Genomic DNA, 24215 nt, shown 5'->3' with positions numbered 1-24215 from the left:
GTAGCGGGGAGCGAAAAATAATAAATAAATAAGCAAAGCAAGAAAAGAAAGCCCCGACACAAGTGCAGGAGGTATTTCGAATCCAGTGTCACGTTTTGACGTGAAAGAATAAAAACGAGAAGAAGTTGAGGTGGGGGCACACCAGTTTCGTGAAAATAAATAAATAAAGCAAAAGTAGATATATAATACTGGTGGCAGCGTGGCGTATATTAATTGATGTGGCAAGGGCGGCGGGGAATAAGAAATTATAATGTAGTCGAAAGGAAGAAAAGAGTAAAAAAAGAGGGGGTGAAGCCATTCGCCGAAGCAAAGGTATCGATCAAAAACGGGCACCGAGGAAAAGTTGCTTTTCGGGCTGTCAGTCAGAGCCGAGGCTTTTGAAAGAGGGAGTGAGCTTTTCGCCGGATCCCGCGACGCACTCTCGTTTGGTCCCGCCCGAATCGCAAAAGCACTACGCCCACCTAGAGAGCGGTGGCGCGCTCGCTTCTTTTACCGGCAGAGCGCCAGACGAGACGGCCAGTCCACTGCCCGATCGCGAAGCGCAAGCAACGTTCGCTCAGCGCTCTCTGGTCAAATGGACCTGCGATAGAACACATCACCACCACCACCACCACACAGAGCAGCCGGCTTGCCGTCAGACTTTATTTTGATTTTGCTCGGCCATGGCCTCGGTTGTCGCTAGCAGTGCGGGCTGAAGTTGTTGGAATTTCTTCGTCGACGTTGGTGATATGAACACTTTGCTGCTTTATCGACAGACTTGGTGCATGTTCTGATTGCATGAGCTGGTTGTTGAGCTAGCCTCTTGCCACACATTTGAAAAGGCATTTTGGACATATTCTGCGCTGAAATTCGAGAACTTGATAAAATTTAGTGTTTTTTGTTGTTGCACTTCAGCTCAGAAATTTCGTGATTTTAGAGGACAAAAATATCTCACGTGAGTCCAAGAACTTGATAAAACTTAGTGTTTTTTATTGTTGCACTTCAGCTTAGAAATTTCGTGATCTTGAAGGACAAAAGCATCTCACGTAAGTTCAAGAACTTGATAAAATTAAGTGTTCTTTAATGTTGCACTTCAGGTTAGAAATTTCGTGTATTTAGATGATAAAAAGTCTCACACGATTACTTGTTGAAAAAAGGGGGACAGGACTTGCTTGATTTTGAATAAAAAAAAGAAAACAAAAAGTTTATACGTTATTGACTTTCGACAGCTTAAAAACATTTCTATTTGATAACGACAATGAGTTCATATCAGTTTGTGAACTCTCTAACTTCTTGCTACGGCCAGCGAAGCCAAGACTCTTCAAGCCAGGACTATTACACACCACAGGTGCAAACATATGGCGGCTGTTACAGTGGGCCTGGTTCACCCGTTCAGCAATACGGACCCTACCCTCAGCACAGTGGTGTCTCCCACCTCCAGAACGGAGGGGACCACCATTTCAACAGTTGCTCTCAGAATCGCCTGAACCACCCCCAGAGTCCTCGCACGCCGACCCCTTCAGTGACCCCGGTGCCGAGCTGCAAGTACGCCGAGCCCAGCGCCGCTTCGCCACAGGATCTGAGCACCACGAGCGGCTCGGCCCACCCTCCCCCTCCAGGGAGCCCCGAGTCTCGAACCTCCCCTCAACCTCCGAGGTCACAACAGCACCCATCACCCACGCACTCGCAAGGGGTGCCCACCCAGCAGCAGTCGTCGAACCAGCAGCAGGCCAGCCCTCAGCAGCAGACGACACCACAAGATGCCTCGTCCCCGCAGACGACTCAGCAGGGACAGCAGAAAACAGCCTATCCCTCAAACCCACCCCAGATCTACCCTTGGATGAGAAAAGTTCATGTTGGTCAAAGTAAGTCAGTTTCTTTTACCTCATCTTTCCTCTTCCTCAGGTCTGGGGAGAACGAAGTACCCAAAGTCATACTGCTGGAATAAAATAAAAGTAACATGATTAAAACAAAGATTTTGTGCACCCATGAAAATCGTTTTCGATACACAATGACAATTTTTGTTCCCTATGAAGCATTTGATAGGAAAACATTTCTCTCAAATCCTTATTGAAGTTTACAGAAATACATTACAGAAAACCTCAGTTCATTACATTAAAAAAAAAAAAAATCTTATCTAATTTAAAACAAAAATTATCATATTATTTTCGGTTTATCTACTTATTCTATTTATTTCTTTTTATTTTACCAATGTACAACTTTTGCTTCCACAATTCTAAATATAAAATGCGTAATTAATAATTTAAATACGCAATAAATAAAATTAAAAATCACGTTGCTGAAATTAATCTATTATTTTGAAGAAAGCAAGTCTCTTTGAATCGCATTTATGACTTTTTGATACTAATTATCTACTACCAGCAATTTAAAACAATATAGTTAGAACTTACTTCAGCTGTATTTGTTATTTAGATCTGAAAAACTAAAAATAAATAAATAAATAAATGAAATAAGCAAAATAATAATAAAGATAGTAACAGCAATAAAACAAAAAGGCATGTGAATGGCTCTTAACTATCTTAACTCGAGTATTTACATACATAAAGTATCCAAAATAATACCAGAAAAATCTCAGGATCGTAATTAAAATTTCCTGTTTTTTCACTGTACTCCCAAGCAAATTTCTGAGCATACTAAAAATAGCAATAGAAAACAGTACAAGTTTCATTCCAAACTATGCAGGCATTGATCAGCAATTTATCAGTAAAAACTGTGCTTATTACTTGAAAGTTGAAAGGTACAGAAATGTAAAAATATCTGGCAAGGAGAAAGTAGAAGTAAATAAATTAAACAAATGCATATATGTAAATTCAGAAAAATTCAAAACAACAACAAAGTATCTTAGAGCAATCACAATTCAAACTCAAGCTTTCACACGAAGAGTGAAAATTTTTTGCTCTAGAAACAAACCTATGCTGTGTATAAATTCGAGATGTTTTATCTGTGGATCTTTGTAAACTTGTAAACAGTAAAAAAATATTAGAATTAGTATAGTTTATTAAATTGATAAAAAAACACATTTCCAAACAATAAATTAAGAAAAAGAAACGTAATATTTTTTAAATTATTTAAATCTCTTAATTGATTAAATAAATAAAGCGAATATGAATTAAATTTAATCAATTAAAAAGGTAAACTCTTCTTTTTAACTTCCCTTTTCTTTGAGCAAAATGGTCTCTCTTCACATTAAGGTATAATTGTGTTCACCAAAGTTATAATGTGATTTATAATAATTTACTAAATTCAACAACAACAAAAACTGCTGATTTCGATAAGTTTACGATTCAGATGAAAATTATGAAAGCCAAGTTAACATGTTGAAAGACTACAAGATATATTATACTGATTCATTAATATTTTAATTTACTTATTTTTTTATAAAAAATTCTTCTAAGGGGTAAAAAGATAAAATGTAATATGTCAATGAAATATTTTCAAATTCAAATTTAAAAACAAAGTCACCATATTTCAAGCATATAATTCATGCAATTGAGAACATATCTGTGAAAATACATTACTTTTAAAGAAAATACTACAAATGTTGTGTGAAAAGAATAAAAAAGTTAACATAAACAAATGATTTTATCTGCAACGAAAAACTTCGGTTAGCAGCAGAATCTAAATCGAATTTTTCCAAATAATGACTGCTTGTAAAATAATGCAATAGTCTGCGTTCAATAGACTTAATAAATTAATTAATTGGAAATTATTTGCTCAACAGTAAAACAATGCTGTTTCCAAAATTTCCACCAAATAATGACGACCTGTAAAATAATGCAATAGCCTGAATTCAATAGACTGATGCATTAATCGATTGGAAATTATTTGCTGAATCTGCCAAATTTTCCCAAATAATTACGACTTGTAAAATAACTACTTAGGCAAAATTCAATAAAACAATGCTTTTTATTCATTAATTGAACATAAATTATTTGAGCAGCAGTAAAACAATACAATGTTTATATTGCACAAATAAGATGTCAATTTCATTTTTAATTGTTTACATTGTTCGTTTCGCTGAAAAAGACGTTCTATGTGCTCTCGACTTCGCTGGTTGTTATACTTTTGCTTATTTGTGCTTTATTGACATTGTACTGTTTTGTTTATTAATCCATAATTTTATGCATTAATTTTGCCGTTGTTGCTTACTGAACCAGTTGAAATAAAATCGTTATGCATAAATTAAAATTACACGCTTAAAGCACTCTTTGGATAATACATAAATAAAATTATATAACTGAAGCAATTAAAATAATATCTGCTGTCTTTTCAAGAGCATTTATTATGTTAGTTAATTGTAAATAGAACATGACTTTTTGCATTATTTCAAGCAAAGCGAAAAGCGTTAAAATTTTATGTGTAACTAACAGTTGTGCTCAGTTGTAGTTGGTTTAGGTTATGCATTAAGAAAACAGCTGTTAATATGTTGAAATGTAAAAAGAAAATGTCTTTATTTCCTAGTGAAAACTACAAAGCATTAGCATTTAATCTGGGGAAAAAAGCACTGTTCTGCATTTTTTTCAACAAAAATTGCAGTTTTACCCAATGAAACGTACATAATGTATAACATTACCAAAAAAAAAAAAACCATAGATATTTTTAATGAAGCCCCCCGCCCCCCAAATGCATACAGAATTTTTATACTTGAGCTTGTTGTGCCATACATTATCTTTTCAAAAACTTGAATTTTAAATTTCATATTATTGATTTATTTTGTAGCATTTTCCAACTAACGGAAAAACTAAAAGCTAAGCATATATCAATATCAACTCTACAAGAAATAAAACGTACATAATTTATATAAATGCCATACATACCTTTAGCATGATGTATATTCTTGTACACAACATGCGAATGTTTTTATACGATTTATTTATTTTAATTCGATTAACTTTTCTTTGACACTGTTCCCCATGTTACACATTAGCTTAACTAGAAAAATGGAATGAAATGTATAGCTTAAATGAAAAATTAAGATAAGCAGCAAATGTAATTCGATCAGAAGTTAGTATATTCTTTCGAAATTTCTCCTGATGTAGGCGTTTTTTCTAGCATTTGATGACAATTTATAGAAATTGCTTGTATAAATTGCGTAAAATGTATGCCCTATTAGTATTTATTTCTACTTGCATTTCAATATTAGAGAAAATATTGGAATTTTGAAATGTAACAATTTTTTAGCGGAAAGAAATTGATTTTTCTTGACATAGCATTGTTTGTAGTTTAGTGCGTCAGTTTTACGTCCACTGCCCGTTATTTCATCGAATTTTCGCTAAAAATATCTGCTACTGCAAAAATTACGCAAATTTTGTGCATTATAGTGATCCAGTACAGAAAAAAAAGCTGTTGTTTACATGCAATACATAAAAAATAGCTAGTATCGAATTTTATCCACATTGATACAATCGATAACCTGTTATTCCATTGAATTTTCGCGTAAAATACCTGGTAATGCAAAAAATTTCGCATATTACGTGGACTTATAGTGACCGAGAAGAGAAAAAAAGCTGTTGTTTACATGTCACACATAAACAAACTAGCTATATACCGAATGATATCTACATTAGTATAATGGATTTGAGTACTAAATATTCCTACCGTCTCATCCTCCAAATGAGTCACCATGGTTTGAACGGCTGCTGGGCTATCTTAGCATGCAAAACAACCGATCTATCGATAAATCACGAACTGTGATGAACGCAATCACGGGATAGCAGAACCACAACAATCCGCCATTGTCGTTCGCCGTTCGTTTAGGCCTAGCTCCGTCGGCAAAACTCCGTTCGCCTTTTTCCTGGCAAGAGAATTCGGCAGGAATTCCATCCTGGAGCCAATCCTGCCACAAACTGGCCGCAATGTGGATCGCGGACGCTGCTTTTACATCCGAAAGGGCTCGTAAATATCCTGAGCGCTGTCAGTGAAAGGCTTCCTCTCCTCCCAAAGCCCATAAAACGGCTCGGTTAGGCCTATAAAAGTATCCGCGCCGCCATAATTTTGTCAGAGCTTGCATGGAGGGAGGCAGTTTAGACCGTTTCCTCAGCTCCTGGATCCAATTGGAACGCCGCGCCGGCAGTTTTATGACCGCTATAAAATTCCCCCCTTGGAAAACGGCTGTAACCATGGCACGCGCCTTTTACAAGATTTCCTTTTATTTCGAGCTTATTCCAGAAAGAAGAGAATCCATCGGAAAAGAACTTTTTACGGGATTTTTTTTTCTTCTGTCTATTGTGTCTGGAATGTTTATTATTCTATTAGAAGCCGCTTTTGATGTGTAATTTAATCGAAAAAATAAAAGCCAATGACGTAAAATGTTATATTTTATTGGGATTGTTGTCACTTGAGTCACTTTCCTCAGCATTAAACTGAGAGTATGAAATATATTCTTCCTGTGATATTAATTGACAATATTGCTATACTTGACTATTTTTCTATGATATATTAAGTTACCTAAATATAAAGATTCTGCAATAAAATTTAAAATTTATTGCTGATAGCCCTGTAGGAGTAAGAACTTTATATATATATATTTTTTTCTCTCCCATTTTGTCTGGAATGCCTATTTTTCTACACGAAACCCTTTTTGATGTGTAATTTAATCGAAAGACTGAAAGCCAATGACGAATTAATACATTTTATCAATATTTTTGTCACTTTAATTAGTTCCTTGTCGTTAAATAGATTGCAAAAAAAAAATTAAAGAAGTGGACAATATTGCTATACTTTAACACTGCTTTGAAACATATTCATTTAGCCTATTACTGAAATAATGTAAAGTATGTGCTAAAAATTTAAAAAATATTGCAAATAGCTCTCGTCGGCGTAAGAAATTTTTTCTGTGCCATTGTGATCGCAATGAATACTACTTGATAAGATGGATGGGTAATTTAATCTTAAACATAAAACCAATTTATATTTTGTTGGGATTTTTGTCAATCGAGTCACTCTTCCAAACATTAAATAGAGAGTAAAAAAAAAAAAAAGAGTCCTGCGAGCAGGGATATTTTTAGCGTTTCTAGAAGCGTATATATTTCACGCATTGCAAAGCGGAAACATTCCGAAAGTAATTTTTTCAAGTGTAATTTCCCGAATTGCAGTTTAATTTAAAAATAAATAAATAAATTCATAAAAAAAATAAACTAAAAAAGCATAGTGTAAAAAGAAATCAAATAGAATTTATGATAAGAATATTTTTAAATATTTTAGTTTTTTAATCCAAAAATTTCAACCACTTTTAATGTTAAAAATCAAAATAGTATACATCTAGTCTCTCTCCGCTGTATTTCATTCTTATTAGCTAATTTTTTATGCAATTGATTATTGCTATGGTCCTTACGATTTTCGTATATTTAATTCCTCCAAAAGAAATTTACTCCTCTAAAAAATGTCAAAAGAATCTTTTCATGCAATGGGAAAACATATCCCTACCTATATCTCTGCCTGTGAGATTAATTAACATTGTTTTTTTTTTTTACTTTATTTTATTTTATTTATTTATTTATCTATTTATTTATTTTTTGCAACAATTTCTTTAAAATCTTTAAAATTGATTCAGATGAAAAAAAAAAAAACCTTCCCCGTAAAATTAAAGAAATTTTGCTGCATTTAATATTTTTTACAGACATTTGATTCAGATTTTCTCAAAACGCGTCTGAAAATTTCGAGTGGATTAAGAAAGAGATTTAATGAAAAACATTGTCATGCTTCATTGACGTAAGACCCTGAGTTCCTCCTAAACAAAACCCTGTCTTCACCACTGGATGACCATATTTAAAAAATATGTTTATATGTTTCTCATGTTTATCACTTACTATCACAATACCCAAAAAAGTTTACGGAAGAAAAAATTAGGAGTAAAAAAAAGAAAGTAAATAAGAAAAAACAGTAAAGTATGTAACCTTTACATTTGTGAGTTTCACTAAAAGCTTGAAATATTATTTTGAAAGCTCGACATTCTTGTGAAATTCGTTTAACGTTTCAGCTCCAGCAGGGGTTTAGAAGATCCTTAAAAGAGGGTGCCAAGGCTTGCACATAGGCGAAAGTAGTTTTTAAATAGTATGGTTTAGTGCAGAGAGATTGGGGGGGGGGGGGGGAGCGGAAAATTCATTCATAGCCAATCGATGCACAACAATCTTTTCTCTCAATCCTCAAATGCCAAACGTAACGTGCAGTGAGAAAATCTGTTAAATATATTATGCATTGCGAAAATCGTGTCCGTGCGAAAGTACACTCCAATCTAATGTCAAATTAATTTGCTCTCGTAAATTTTAGAAAGAGATTTTTTAAGAAGAATTTTTCTAATTCTGTATTAATTATAAATGTCAAAAAATAAATTTAAAAAAAAGCGGCTGTCAAAATCGCACATCCGCAAAAGATATATTTTAAGCTTTCAAGCAATAAATTGACATCAATTCAGCAATTATGAACCAAATTAACAAAAATTGCTTACTATTATGATTATTATTTCATTAGAATAAATTAATATGACCAGAGTTAATTCTCCGTATTATTTAACACTTTAATTAATCTTTAAATTGATGTACATAAGTGCTAAATTGACTTGTCAAGCTTGAATTAACTCCACTGAAAGCAAAATTATATGACTGTCTTAATTGAACAAAATTATTTTCGTTGAAACATGCGATAATAGCTTAATGGGTTGTGTTAAATGTGCCCCAAGTATTATTTAGCACTGTTAACGACACAACCACATTAGTATTCAAAAAGCATCGCAAACGGTCTGCTATCGTAAATAAATTATTGTAATCCTCAATGCATGCATATGACTCCAACACAGCAGTGTAGTATCGTGTTTAAACTAAAACATGTACTTATTTCTTTTTCAGCTTATAATAAGTTTAGCACTTTTTTTTTCTTTTATTCTTCTTTCTTTTTTTTTTTAATTAAAACCTGTCGAAATGAAGTTTCTTAAACATCTGCCCTCTTAAGAAGCCCTCTTAGGAAAGTTAATCAAATTCAATAAATCGAACTGCAATGAAATATGTGCATTCATTGTTGGATTTAGTTAATGGTGATTTTCATCAGTCAAATTATTCAAAAAGATGGAAAGCGAATTCAGGTCATTGAAACATGTTTCAATCTTGATTTTGTTACAGAATTTACCGAATGGGAAAAAAAAGATTTTGTTTACCTTTGTAGAAAAAATCTTCCAAAAAATTAATAACTAAATTACATTTTGACCAAAAGGAATAATTTTCTACTTTAGTTAAAAACTTCGAACAAATTTGAGTTTAAATAGTGAGTTTATTATGGCTCTTATAATTGGAAATTGAATAAGTCAATAATATTTAGTTGTTAAACTATCACTATCTTCCTTTTCAATTTTGTGATTACGTATTACCTGATGAAAATAATTGAACGGAAAATGAAGCTGTCATCCAAAACTGAATAGGTATTTCTTAGCTGGTTCAACTAACTTCAGGTGGCGCCACGGGGTAAGAGGGATAAGGAACGTATTTTTTTTTGGATCATTGATCGATTGTAGGGATTCCAATTAGATAAAGATATTTGAAGTACTTTTTTTAGGCCGCTTATAATGTAGGCCCAGGGATTGTTCGATTGACTGACAGAGTAACTATTTAAAGATAAACGTTCCTTAAAACTTATGCTTCCTCAAAACGCCTGATTAAAATATTGAAGAACAATAGAGCAAACATTTTTTCGTGTGGGGCCTTGTAGTCAAACCATAAAATTTTAGCCATTTGCTAAAACATCTTCAGCCATTTGGAAGATCCTAAAAAAGAAGGGGTTTTCTTCAATCACTGTGTCATTTTTGCTAAAAGAAAAATGTGATTGTGAGCATATTGCGTGGTGTAAAAATAAGATAACTAAACCTTCTGTTAAATTGCATTTTATCATGACTCTTCCTTCAAATTGCATAATTATTTTTAAGCAAAACTTTGACCGAACCAAAAGCCATGACTTTTTGTTCCTTGCAACTGTCTTCTCTAAAACGCTTTCGTTTTTAGTAAGCTCATAAACATTCCTGATTCAGTGTAAAAACAGCAAAGAAAAAACTAGACTAATAGTAGTGTAGTGTGATCAAATAAAGCTTCTTCTTTCAACACGTAATCAAATATTTTATCAATTTATTAAAAGAAGTTTTATACTCCTTTTCGCAATTAGTGTTTGAAAAAAAAAAGTTTTCATTGAAACTGAGTTAAAGTCTTTATCTGGTCAAAGACAATTTGAACGAAACGCGGTTGCTGTTAACCTTAGAACCTTTTCATCTTCTCTCAAATAATTAACGATATAGAGTTCTTTCCTCTTTTTTCTAAAATTATTTAAATTATTATTTAAAAGTTAACTAGTTTCAAACAGTCTTCTCAAATTGAAACAGGTGGTTGGTTCTCTTTTTTCTACAATCAAATTAAATTGAACATATAACTCGCAAATTGTTCGTGTGCTTATCTTTGTTGTTGTATGCTTCCTTATTTGCAGTGGTTTGAGTTTTGTTAATTCAAGCTCAAATTAAACTATCATTCGTACCTAAAACTGATTTAAAATAACAATTTTATAATTTATAGTCAACCGTTCATTTCCCTCATTCTCAAACTTCACTTTCGTTTTCGAAAACATCAAAATCGTTTTTTTTTTTCCTTTTATAATGTATCGATGGATTAATCAATCCGATATCCTAACATAATTTTCTCCTATGCACAAATCAGGGGTATTCGTTTAGTTCACGAAGTAAATAAAGTTAATTATTTTTTGAAGCTAAACTATTCTAATTTTCATAGTAAAAAGTCGTAAAAAACAAGAAAAAAAAGAAAAAAGAGGATGTATGACTGAGAGGTTCAAGTATTCATATTTCTTGTCCCATGAAGATTAATTGCAAGTCGTTTTTTCAAAGAAAAATTGAGAAGCATAGATTTATTTTTGCAGTTGTCAGTAGGACTTGAATAACTACCACAATCCTTTATTTCGGCGTTGACAAACAAATTATGATACTTATTACGTTTTCCAATGCTTTATCTTGCAATTTTTCCCCCTACATTTTCGACATTGAGAAGAGAAAACTATTATTTCGAATTGCACGTTAACATGATTAAAAGCATCGTGCCTAAAATGTCCTTGAATAAATAGAACACGTGCAGCAATCTCTCCTCCAACAAGCTTCCAAACTACCGCTATGTTACCATTTTCAAAATGATTAAATGACCGTGTTAAACAGATTTAATGAAGGGCGTCAAGTTCTGAATAATTTAGTAATGCATTATTTAGAAAAAGTCGGGAATGTTGTTTTTTTTTTTTGAATGTTGAATAAAAAGCGGTTTTGTTCCTCGGTCTTGTTTATTGATAGAAACGTCATCATAGATTTCTCACAACTACTTTAAATTTTTATAGAGTCACATTACTGCTTGATTGTGCATTTGACATGTTAAGTGAATCAGCAGTCCTCTTTGTCCACCAAGTATAAAGTAAAATATTAATCATCTTCGCGAATCGATGGCAATAGCTCATTTCTTCCAAGTTCAGTTACTTACTTCGGGAGTTTCAAAAACCTTGAAATGATCAATTATCGATACTATTTGGATCGCTATAAGACTGTTTTTGTTTAAAGATGTAAGCAAAAAATGTATCCAACTACTGTCTGACAGCAGCGAGATGGAGGATTGGGGGGGGGGGGGGTAATCCACCCAAAACCCACTTATTCTATTCAAATCATTGATATCAAAGTAACTTACCATGCGGTTCCTGATTAATAAAATTCTGACCGTTGACTAGTCACACCTGTATTGGTCCCCCTGAACAGTACGTTGATGGGAGGGATGGCAAGGACGTAGCCAAGGGGTGGGTCCATGGGGTCCGGACCCCCCCCCCCCCCCTTCCCGAAAGACCCCTCTCCTTTTTTCTCAGTTGTTGCATCTCGCATCAACAAAATTTTTCCGAAAGATAATGATTTTATAAAACGCAGCATTCTCTCCCCTTAAATATTCCCAGTAATCGGCAATTTTCCCAGCGCTTGAGTCAATTCAGAACACGAGAACCTCGTGCAACAAATACAGGTTCCCAATTTTCGTCTGCTTTTTGCTGTGTCACCTACTCCGTCCGAAACGGGGGAAGTGTCCCTTTCGACTTTCAAACCAGTTGGGTCCTGTGACCTTGAAATTCAGCCCCTCTCCTTGGTCCATCAAATTGCCATTGGCAAAGTAAAAACAAGCATTTATTGCCACTTCCGCCGTATCCCACAGTCTCATTGGCGTGGTTTTCTTTATTTCTTTCTCTTTTCTTAATAACTTAACATAAACTTTTTGTTAACTAATTTTAACTAATGACACTATTAATTTCAATTATTTAATTAATTTCAGTTAATTATCATATTTTAATGATCAGTTTTAATTGGATTTATCTTAGTCTTGTTTAATTATCAGCTACTAATTCTGCTTTAGCATGCCTCCTCTTTTGAAGTTCGTGCAACCTTGGACCCCCCTTAACAAAGTTCTAGCTACGTGCCTGGGGGGGGGGGGAGGGTTCAAGTCAAATCCACCACATTTTTTGCTACATTACCAATTCTAGTTTGGTAATATGGTTATAGATGTACATTTACTGTCTTTTATGAAGAACCTCCACTAGAAGTAGGACTGTTGATTCACAAAACCCCATCACGTTACTGTAAAAAAAAAGCGAAATTGGTGAATGTTGACGATTACTGCGTAAAGTGTAAAAGTGTAAATAAATAATCAAGCTTCCACTGACGTATTTGGCCTGATAGTGTCGGAAATCACTGGCGAATGTCAACATTTACCAGATATCGGTCTTTCACAGAATATTGTACTTTCCAATACATTATGCCCCTGGGTATCTCCTACGGGCCCATTCATAAAAACGGAACTGTATACAACTTAATCACGAAACGAAGCACATAAAAAACGCTAAATGTACGTGAATACAATCTCCTTAAACTTCTTCTCTTCTGATGTGCAAACCTGTCTTCCATTTACATAATTTTTGCTTTGAGATAACCCGGAATGGAGTCTATCCTTCAACAGTAATTGAGGTCAAAAACGTTGACCGTTCGCTTTGGTTTTGACCTTAAACCGGTATGGTAACAACTCTCTTTAGCCAGTGAAGTGGCAGGCTCATAATAGACCACATTACCGGGTAATTGTTTCTGTAATATTGGATAGGTGGTGAAAAAAGCTGTGTAATGATTTCTTAATCACTGACATTTAATGCTAGACTTTGGAGTAAATGAAATCTCTGGGGATAAATCCTTCTTGATAAGTTATTTAATCTTCATCAAATGCATTTAAATAAAGCTTTCTTTTAATAGTTTTACTAAGTTATTGGAAATTGATTTGGAATTTGTTTTATTTGAAAATTATTGGGCAATATTTTTTTAAAAATGCATTATAATGTAATATCTTATTGTAAAGTTTTTTTTTTTTTTTCATTTGCCGGCAGCATTGACTTAGTTATTCGTAGAAAATATCTTCAAGACCATATATTAAAAAACTTTCTTTCGTTGAGTTGCAAATCAAATGTTTGCAAGGGCTGTATATTCAGACGGAAGATAATAGACTACGATTAGAAATTTAAAGCCTTCGACTCCGACTCTTTTACCCAAAAATGAGTCCTACACACCGAATCTAAGGCTCTGACTCCGACTCAGCAGCCCTGATATTAGCAACCACCAAGATAAATCGTTCGAAGTATGCTTAGATTTAGATGTACAGAGAAAAACATTACAGGAAACCAGTTGATAATTTTTGAAATTAATTTTCAAAGCCATACTCAAAGACAATAGTTTGTGAAAATAAATTTATAATACAGAATGCTCGCGCTGCATCAGGTAATAAACGAGTAGTATCCAAAAAATCAAAAAGCGTATGGGATAGTTGAGCCTAGGCCCAGGGAGCCATGAATATTTAGGGCTTCCATTTCTTTTAAAAATAGCATATATAGAATAAAATTCGAATTTTTAGGCTTTCTGTATAAGTTTACTAATAACAAAGCAATTGTTGACATATTTCTTTTAATTCCTTTTCTTTAATTTCTTTGTTAACTGTAGATTAACTTACATATTATTCAGTATACGTTAATGCGTATTTCCATTACAAATGAGCTCATTGTGTTACATTTAAATCGTAGTTTATACGATAAGATTACATTCAAGTAAGAGACAATTTCTCGGAGAACTTTTGGTTATTTATACCCCTAATCTTTGCGATTTTCAATCATTTCCAATTCCCCACAATTTCAATCATTTCCAATTTACAATTTTCATCATTTGAAGATAAATCTACTAATAGAGATTTGTGCTTGAGATTAGTAGTAGGGATACAAATGCAGTGCCTATCGAAGAAACAAAGTTGAATATTGCCATGGACATGCGCAGTATCGCCACCTGCCTTGTCTAGTGGTCAGTGATGTCTGACTGTGACAGGGAGGTCCGGGTTCGAATCCCGTCTCGGTCATAGACGTACTTTCTCCTGTCCTTGTCCTTTCTTTGTGTTAATGTGTTGTTGTGCTGTGAATGGTTGCCTACCCTATAAACGGGTCCTTATGGCATGTGTGTACTGTAGAAGTCGGTCTTCACACCAAATTACGGTACAGTTGGAAAAGTGAAGCAGCGCACCCCAAATTGCTGGCGTGCGACAACAATACGCAGTATCAGCAAATATTTCATGTTTTTGCATTATTGTCATCTATTTTACTACAAACTTGCTTATTTGATTTCCAATGAAAATAAAGTACGAAAATTTCAACATTTCCCTATTGTTACTTTGGAATCCAAAACGCGTTTCTCCAAACATCTCAAAAAATCATCTTCGTAGATACTGCACTTTACCTTCCAACGCCAGATTTTTTTTTTTTTTTTTGCAAATATTTATTTATAGGTTCATAGTTTATTTAACACGGATGCCCATCACCAAGAGGACGCAGATTGCGCAATTGATATTCTTAGAGGGAGTGTTTTCAGGGTTCTTTTTTGTTCCGAGGGGGGTTTCCGAGGGGGGTTCCGAGGAGGAGAGCCTCGTTCTTAGGGATGTTAGCTGTGTAGCGTATAGGGGGGGGGAGGAGGAGTGTGCCATTACTCTTAGGAGGGGACACCCTGGCATATAATGCATAACTAAAACACAAGAATTTTTCAAAATATTATGATAGTGTACACTGTTAAAACCAGCAGTTCCACAGGGGTAAAGAATTTCACCCAAGGGTGAAAAAACGGTGCCTCTGGGTGAAACAGAGGCTAGGAAGTGTCGTTAAGGTGCTTTTGGTTCCTCAGTGGGTGAACGACGTCAACAAAAGTGATAAAAGACCATTCAATAGGAGAGCGACTCCTTGCGCATGCGCTCTGACTTATCGTCCAACGACAACTCCAGTTTGAATGGCGAACGAAGGAAGTTGCAACGAAATTTACTTTCACATTGAATGAAATACAAAACTGAAAATTTCGTGGATTAATCTTCGAAATCTCGCGTAAGTAAAGGCATTTGATCATATTGTAGCTCTCAGAACTTTCGAACATATTTGAAGTGTTTAAAGTATGTTGACAACTCTTATTGTTCCGTTTACCTTATTAAACATTTAATGTCTTGTTATTTATATCCTGCAAAACTGTTACCTAAAACTATCTATCAGTACTATCTTGAACAACAACATTAAAAATAAAAACGTTTAAATCAGCTGATAATTGAATTGCTAATTCCGGAATAAAAATGCATCGACGTAAACAGCCTATATACCAATGTCTATTTCTTCTCAATGAAATTACGTAGTGGAAACGAACAGAGCTGCAAAGGCGGAGGAAAAAAAAAAACTGCGTGAAAAGAAATCTCTCACTTAGCGTTTGACTCATGAGTTTCACATCGTGTTTTGGTTAGGCGTATTGCATGAAGCTAATGTAGTTATCTGCTCGTTTTTATTTTTAATTTGACGGAAAACTTGACATTGGAAAAAGAAGGGCTTTTAAATTAGTATTTATCTTGTACGCATAAGGATACTCAAATATCGAATCTTATAATAAGTATTGATAAGTTACGCTCGATTAAAATTTTAAACGTTTATGAAACGCTTTTATTTTCCTATGATTCTAATCTAATGTTACCTAATATTTCTGGTTGTTCCGGCAAATGATTGATAAATACCTTCCCTGTTCATTTTTGGTACGGATTATAGTAAAAATTGTCAACAACATATTAATTACTGAGCAATTCAAGTGTGAATATAAGAAAGTTAGTGCACGAACAGACAAATTAAAGTCATGAACACTTGTAAACTATGTTCGAAAGTTGAAATGTGATCAAATGCCTTCGTATATATAAATCAAAATAAATAAAACACAATTGTATTCAAAAACGCACACAACACGGGGGGGGGGGGGAATCCCTATAGGAAGCAATAAAGGTGCCATTTTTCTCACCTAGGGTACCATCTTTTCACCTACGGTGCACGTTGGGTGAAGGGAGTTTTTCACCCTTGCTAAGGGTGCAATTTCGGCTTTCTATCGGGTGTCGCTGGTGAACAAGCGTTTCACCCCTGACAGGTGCCAAACGCAACCTGTAGTTTTAACAGTGTAACATGGGAACTATGATACATTGTGTAGGAAGAGGAGGAAGGGAGGGAAGGAATTGGGGAAGGAGAACTCTAGACTTAGGCACCCATTACAGTGAGAGCAATATATATTTTTCTCATGTCATTTCCTGTAAAAAACAAACAGTTTGGTGATACTTAGTGGGAAGTACTGACTCACATTATTTATAGCAATGTTTTCTATTCTTCCAACTCTTCAATAAATCTTTACATTTTATTGAAACATTTGAAAAGTTATAAGTTTTCAGCATTTGAATAAAGAATAATCAATCTTTAATAAAACTAAACTTCCATCAGATCAGAAACGTTTTGGAGAAATGACGCAATAAAACGTCATATGAATATAAAGTACAAAAAAAAAAAAAAAAAAAAAACGAAGACCCCAGATTCTTAACACATTCTCCCACACATGCAACGAGTCACGACTCAAAGCAAAATGAATTCCTTGTAGCTTTTAAAGAAGTCAACGCTTAATGAATCAATTCTTTGGATCATCGTTTGAACCTCCAACAAACGTCGTAATGAGATTCCTCGCGAGCGCCAGTAAAGGACATTAAAATAACTTATTTGAAGAGTACTTCAAGGATAGCTCACGATTAAAAACGAGAGCTATTCTCTGGGAGAGGTTTCAAATTTCGTTTTGCCGGGTGGGGAATCAAACAACAGCGTGCTGCAAGTAAGATTTTTCAGTGATCTGGAAGGTAATTAATGACTTTTCGTGCGATCTTGCGTTGGATTTCTTGAGGGATCAATGTTGATTTGGGTTTCTTTTGACATTCGCCTTGGTATTTATTTGCAGTATCGTTTCAAGAATCAAAATTTCTGAGTCACAAGTTCATTGAAGGTTTTTTTTTTCCGGAATCATTTTATTCTAACGATTTTAGTCTCCTAAGCAAAAATGAGTTGAAAAGATGAAAAGGAAAAAAAAAAAAACTTCATTTATGGGCCAAATTTTAGGCCGAAATATAAATTTCTGGAAAATTAATGCATTATTATTTTTGATTTAATCTTATTAATCTTTTATCAAAAAAATTATTCATATGAACCAGAAATATGCTGTGTTCAGTATGTCCGTTGTTTCTTAGCTATTTATTTTTTTAAAAGAAAAACAGAAAACGATTTCACATATAAATTAAGAGCTATTGCAGTTAATCGGTTAATCGTTAGATTGCTCTTATGAATTATTAACATTATTTAAATGTGGAAATAAGCAACCTGGAGAAACTAGAACAAAGCTGTAATTCGTGATGTTAGCACAATCAGCTAATTAAATCTGTTATGTTATGTTAGTAAAAAGGTATAGGAGGTAAATTAATTTCGTATTCTCTGAGCCAGAGCATAACTTCTAGAAAAAATTCTGTAGTTTTCAGAACTTATTTTATATGTAAATACAGTTAAATCCTCTTACAACGAACTTCAAAGAAGAGGACCGGAAATTTTGCTCGATGTCACGGGAATTTCGTTGTAATAAACAACTTAATAGCAATTAAAATGGGACTGAACTTTTATTTCTCTAGACCAGATATTTCTTTGTACTGGTATTCGTTGTAAGTATACAGTTCGTCGCCTGTAGTCTGAATTCCACCTGTTTTGTAAATATATAGTCATAAAATTAAAAACATAATAATAAAGAGAAAAGTGCAAGAGCCGAGCAGCCATGAGAGCCCACGAAAATCGAGCCCGGCTTGGATTGTTTTTGATATGGTTGAAATAATATTTCGAGTGCAAATATCTTGAATTGATTTCCCAATTGTGGGAAAAGGGTGAAAAATTTAATTACTTGAGGAGAAAAAAACCTTTTTTATGCTTGTAATCTTGTAAATGGTGTTAAAGTATTAAAAACTTTTAGGTTTATTACTTACAGAATTAATGCCGAATCTACAGCATGTGGGCCACATGAAACCTCCGAAACTAATCCATGTGGTAAAATGTTACAAACCGAACAGTCATAATGTCACAAGTTTAAACAGAAATGTGTTTCTAGACAAACAGGTGCAAACTTCACTAATAATAAAATAAGCATCAAGTAATTGATAACAACTTGACTGTAATTTTCTTTATTTTTCCATGTTTTCCAATATTAGTTAGAAAAAAAGGTAACTATATTGAAATTTTATCTGTATTCTGGCTGTCCCACGAGAATCAGCATAATATGAGTGAGGCTCTCGGGTAAAATAAGGTTGAGCACCACTATTTCACAGCATTGGAGCGGGAATTCTGTAACGAATGAGTTTTTAAAAGCTTCTGCAACGACAATTTAATGAAGACCACTTATCCAACAATACAAGTAAATAGCATCAATTCATAATGTCCTACAATTTATTTAAAACACTCTCCCTCCAAACCAACCACGAATAACTTTTAGTGCATCTCGTCTATTTTATGCCATACAAGCCGAGATTTTAATCAAAGATGGTAGCATAGGTTGTTAAGAGGAATGACAAATTCGAACGCCATCCAACATTCTGCAATTACGAAAAGAAAAAAATATTTTTTCCCCAACTATCGCGTAGCTAATGTAGTACAAGTAGCGTCGTGTACCGAAATAGAACTATCTCTGGTTCTATTGCCGGCTAAAGCGTCGGTAAAACCCCTTTCTGTCTTTAGTTTTTTTTTTTTTTTTTTTTTATCAAAATCATCACACTGGAGTCGCTCCAGCCAATAGAATGGCCTTATCATCTTGATGATGTGAACACTTTTTCGTTTCAAGAGGGCCTTTAACTTTAGATAGATTTCGCTGTTTCAAGAGATTGTGTTTGTTTTCTTTGTAGTTAGAGTCTTCTTTCTTTTGCTTGAAGAGGCGGTTTTTCCCGTCACCACCCAAACAGTAAGAAGAACTGTTGTCACATTAAGTGAGCATAAGTTTACACTTATTAAACGTATTTGGAGATATGGAGTTCAAGCACGCTCTTAATATAAGGATTAAAATGTCACTAGTTTTGACTGGGAAAACATTTGCAAGTTTGCATGTAGATCTTAATACTCGTATGTACTAAATCTGATAAATTAAACTTTATTAAAAATAGTGATCGAAATGCATCTAAGATTTATTTTCTCAATGAGATGTTTAGGGTTTGATAAATTACAGAATGATATACCCCAAACTTAGCGTCCGTTCTCGTTCATATTAGACGATAAATTTAACGCGGCATTCATATTTATTAGTTAAATTCATAAAACAATATTTTTTATTTATTAAAATTTTTTAGCGCTTCAGCAACAAGATATTTTGTGTACCATTAACAACTGTTTACAGTAAATCTTCACGAATTTCTGCATTTAGTGGCTTGATACCATATTGTTTAACTAAACAATATGGTATAGTTAATATTGAACGTTAAGTAAATCAAAATGAATAAATTATGACAGTTAAGGCGATTCTCATACTGCTCGAACTTCTTCTCTCTCGTAATAGGCCCGTAGCTTAGGACTGAACGTTATAGGTCGGGCATCGAATTTAGGGCAAGAAAAATAAGCTTTTGAATCTATTAACTTTTTCTCTTTTATGATTAACATGGAACAAAATTTCATTTGTAAATGTTATAATAATGTTAGCTCCTTTAAATTAATGGCAGAGTTTCAAAAAATGTTTTGAAAAAAAAAAAAAAACCTATGAGTATAGTTTAATGATTTACAATGTTATTTTATTATTAAAATCCTACGGTCGGAATAATTACAATATTGAAATTTGACGTGACTTTGTATTTAGAAACTTTTCTAGTTGACACCACTAATTAATACAGGCAAAAACGTTTCTCTACTCCCAAACTAGGTCTTAATTTACATAGGAGTTCACGGGAGACCTTGTTTTAAATTTTATACAATTTTTTACATTTTAGAAGAAATTCTGGCAATTTAACAATAAAAATGAGGAATTGGGAATAAAATGTTGAAATATAGTAGGAGAATATAGAGCTCCTGCACTTCTTTTGGTTGAAATTAAGTTCTGTTTCAAATAAAGTTAGTGCATACCATTAATGGAAAATTCTTTCTCCCGTATTTTGTTTTGAAAATTAAAAGAGGATAAATACAGGATTATCTTATTTCGGTAAAAATGCTTCCAGTACAGACACTACTCAACCTCACCCCCTCTAGCTACGGCTCCGCTTCCTCATAATTTTGCCGTTTTCGACCAGTCACGTGGGCGAAAATCTCTTCCGATCCACCAATCTGATATCAAATTCGTCACGTGACGCAGTCGAAAACGATATCGAAATTAATCCGAGAGGCGTACGAGAATCAGGCTGATTGTAACTCGGCTAACAGAAACGGAAATATTGTCAATCTCATTCGAACCAAAAAGTACATTTAATGATTTCATAATTACACCAGCAGAGCTGTTGCTAAAATATTGAAGTATTTTACCAAAACTGCTATGAAATATTATCTTTTTAAAAACGACAATAAATGCTAGCTGTTAAATTATTAAAACATTATCTTAACCCGCACCCGTTTCAAATACGTTTCTTCTCCTGATGTATTTTCATTTCTAACTGAGCAATTGAGCAGATGCATTACAAAGCAGATGACTTACAAAACAGGAGCTGTTTCAGTGCACCTTTATTGAACATTGTTTTAATCACGAAATAAATATCATACACTAACAGATAAAGAAGATAATTACATCACTTAGCCGTCAATGATTTAGATAATCTGTAATAACTGCATGAAACTCCCTCGTCAATCGAAGCGTCCAATTTCCTATGCCACCAATTTTTAAAAAGGTACCTACATCCACATACCAGACAGCCGTTGATATCTTAATCGATAACTGTTGTATTCAACGTATTTTAACATACTGCCAGTGCAATTCTGAATTTGATTACACTGATAGTTTTATCAATTAAACAAGTGGAAGAAATATCCAGTCCTATTTGTTTTCCACGCAACTTATGATGATTAAATGCGTTTAAACATAATGAGTAACAGACACCATTGTTCGTTTAAAGTAATTAACGAATTTCTTGTAGAAGTAAAATGAAGTCTTCGATCGTAATTTTGAAAATGCTTTTCTCTGCACAAAGCCATACTGCTTCTATATTTCGAATCAATTTTCCTATGTTCAGTCATTTTGGTCTTAAAATGGATTATTGTCCCATTTTTCATACCCGCCAGAAAATTATTGTAATTTAAGAGTAGAAGAAAGAATTCACTAAGTTCGAATAAAATGGTGAATATTGTTTACTTTTATTTATATTGAAGGTCATTATTAATCAAAATCATGACAACGACATTCTGAAAAACACAGAGCTCCGATTGTCCGAGCCCCAATTATATGAACTGTTCAATAATCTTAACATATCATTCTTTATATTCGTTTTGCTATTGAGCATGCAAAAACGAAAACATTGCCCCAATGGGAGGGGAGAAACAGGGTAAAGACAACAGAGTTATTTGTCCCAAGCCTCTAGAAAGTGTGAAGTAAAATTGCACACGCGTAATATTTTTGAAATCTATTCATATACTACTAAATTTGATTAAAATATTAATTTTCTGTATTGATAAAATTTTTTCAATATCGCCAGAAAAATCCATGAAGCTGCTTGCTCAAATCATCCGGAATTTTGCTTTTTTGAGCTAGACTGGGTTAAGACAAGTCAAAATGATATCGTATAGGTAATTACATATGCACAGTGTAAAAGATGCAGCAAGGGGTGTTTGGAAGAGTATTCCTCCACAACTTTTGGTTTTAACGTACACTGTTAAAAATTCAGGAAAATTTTCAGGTGACTATTACGGCTAAAACGGAGTGTTTACAGTACAAAAAATTTTTACCGTAAATTGTACGGGAAAAAGTATGCAATTGCAGGGCCAATTTGTACACCATGTGACTTGTGGGGTGAGAAGCATATATTTCTCCATCCCCTTTCACTTAACCGTGCCCATTTGATATGGTGGATAACGAAGCGGTCTCGAATCACAACGGCGCAGATTTGGACCTGCGTACAATTTGTACTTTTTATTTAGTAAAAGTAGCCACAGCGTTCTCGTTTTTTCTACCGTAAAATTTTACAGCATAAAAGGATTTTACAGTAAAAGTTACTGGCAACATGGATGGCAGTAAATTTTACCGTAAAATTTCAGGACACCAACAACTCCCCTCTTTCTCAGAAGGTAATTTCTAGCTGCACTAGTAAGTCTCTCGTATGCAAAATTGGAGAAAATGTTCCACTATTAACATGCAAAAATCAAACCGGTTCTATTTATCAAGAAGGAAATAATTCTTTTTTTTCTGCATTTCCTGGATCTTCGCAGTAGCAATCTTAATACGAAATTTATTTACTCTTCTATTAATATTGATATTCAATCGATTGGTACACCTTTATTTTTGTGGTGTGATTAAGTTCTGAATTATTAACTGAGTTCCAACCGGTATAACGAAGGTAAACAGCGTACCACTAAGGTACAAATTTACAAAAAAAAAAAAAAATCCATACATCTGTTTCGGATGCATTGCACTGTAAAACAACAGGTGGCGCCAATCGACTGACCACAAAGGATGGCTCCTAATTAAACTATATTTTGTGCAACACACTCAAGTTCTGGTGCTTACTTGTGTATATTGTACCAAAACATAGCAAAATGGTGTGTCTTCTTCATCACATACCAGGAAATGTTTCACAATGTATGAAACCAAATTTGACGACCAAAATAAGTCGCCAGAAATTATACCAACTTGGCGATATCTCTTAAATTTCACGCCAATCCTATTGACGCTGTTCAATGGTGCATAGCAGGCAAAGTCAACATACAGGTAAAGTTTCAAGACCTAAGGTTATTTTGAGCTAAAATAAATGCCGAATTTAGCCAGATTGCAACAAATTAATAATATATTACCCCCCCCCCCCAAAAAAAACGTACTATTTACGAAAGTTTTAACAATGTTTTTCTTACAACTGCATTTCCTTACCTCTGGAGAAATTGAAACTAAACTTGTAACTTCGAAACACTTGCTTGTAACTTTCACGACAGCTTATGTATGCCCTTTCTTTCAAATTATCCAATCAAAAGCTTCTCTTAGTGACGTTTACCGTTAATTATTGCCGATAATGTATTGAATACCAAATGCATTTTTTCACTTTCATTTAAAATAAATCTTATTTAAACGACATCTCATCAAAACAGCCAAGCAACTGTTATGCATATTGGATGGTGTTTGCGTCATCTCCATTTCCCCCCATTTTTCATGTTTATCAAAAGGTTTATTTGTTGCGGAAGAAAAGAAAAGCTAGTTGAGAGAACGAGACAAAAGTAAACACTATCAACTCTTCCAAAATTACCTTTCCACTACATTTATGGAGTATTATCGAAAAGAAAAATGGGAAAGCGGGCATTCCGAGATTTATTAATTTTGGCGTGTCGAAATAAAGCGTTGGCGCGACAAACCAAAATGACACAATACCAAAATCCAGAAGGATTTGCTCCTCAGGCTTTGACAGTGAGAATATAATTCGATATAATGGGGCTTCACTTTGGCAGCAGCAAAAGCGGAGGGATTCTTTTCGAATGCTATCTTCCCCGCGCTATCTGTACTTAGGTAACTTGATAATGGTTGATGTTACTAAGGGTGTGTTTTTTTTTTTTTCCATAAAAGGATGTTTTCCAATTTATCAAAAAAAAAAAAAAAAAAAACCAAACCCCCTCCTACGATGTATATT

The 24215-nt window shown here is 33.9% G+C and overlaps 1 protein-coding gene across 1 annotated transcript in view; it reads left to right on the top strand.

Moving 5' to 3' along the window:
* The first annotated feature begins 1060 nt into the window (after window positions 1–1060).
* The window catches only part of LOC129222961 (homeobox protein Hox-A5-like), a 92619-nt gene continuing 69464 nt past the window's right edge, over window positions 1061–24215 (top strand). The window contains exon 1 of the mRNA XM_054857524.1: window positions 1061–1844. Coding sequence (XP_054713499.1) covers window positions 1238–1844 — 607 coding nt within the window. The 5' untranslated portion in view covers window positions 1061–1237. The remainder of the gene's footprint in view (window positions 1845–24215) is intronic.

Source organism: Uloborus diversus, chromosome 5 (assembly GCF_026930045.1).
Source record: "Uloborus diversus isolate 005 chromosome 5, Udiv.v.3.1, whole genome shotgun sequence".
Taxonomy (NCBI): domain Eukaryota; kingdom Metazoa; phylum Arthropoda; class Arachnida; order Araneae; family Uloboridae; genus Uloborus; species Uloborus diversus.
Note: the sequence above shows the minus strand (reverse complement) of the source record. Positions and strands in the feature narration are given on the sequence as shown.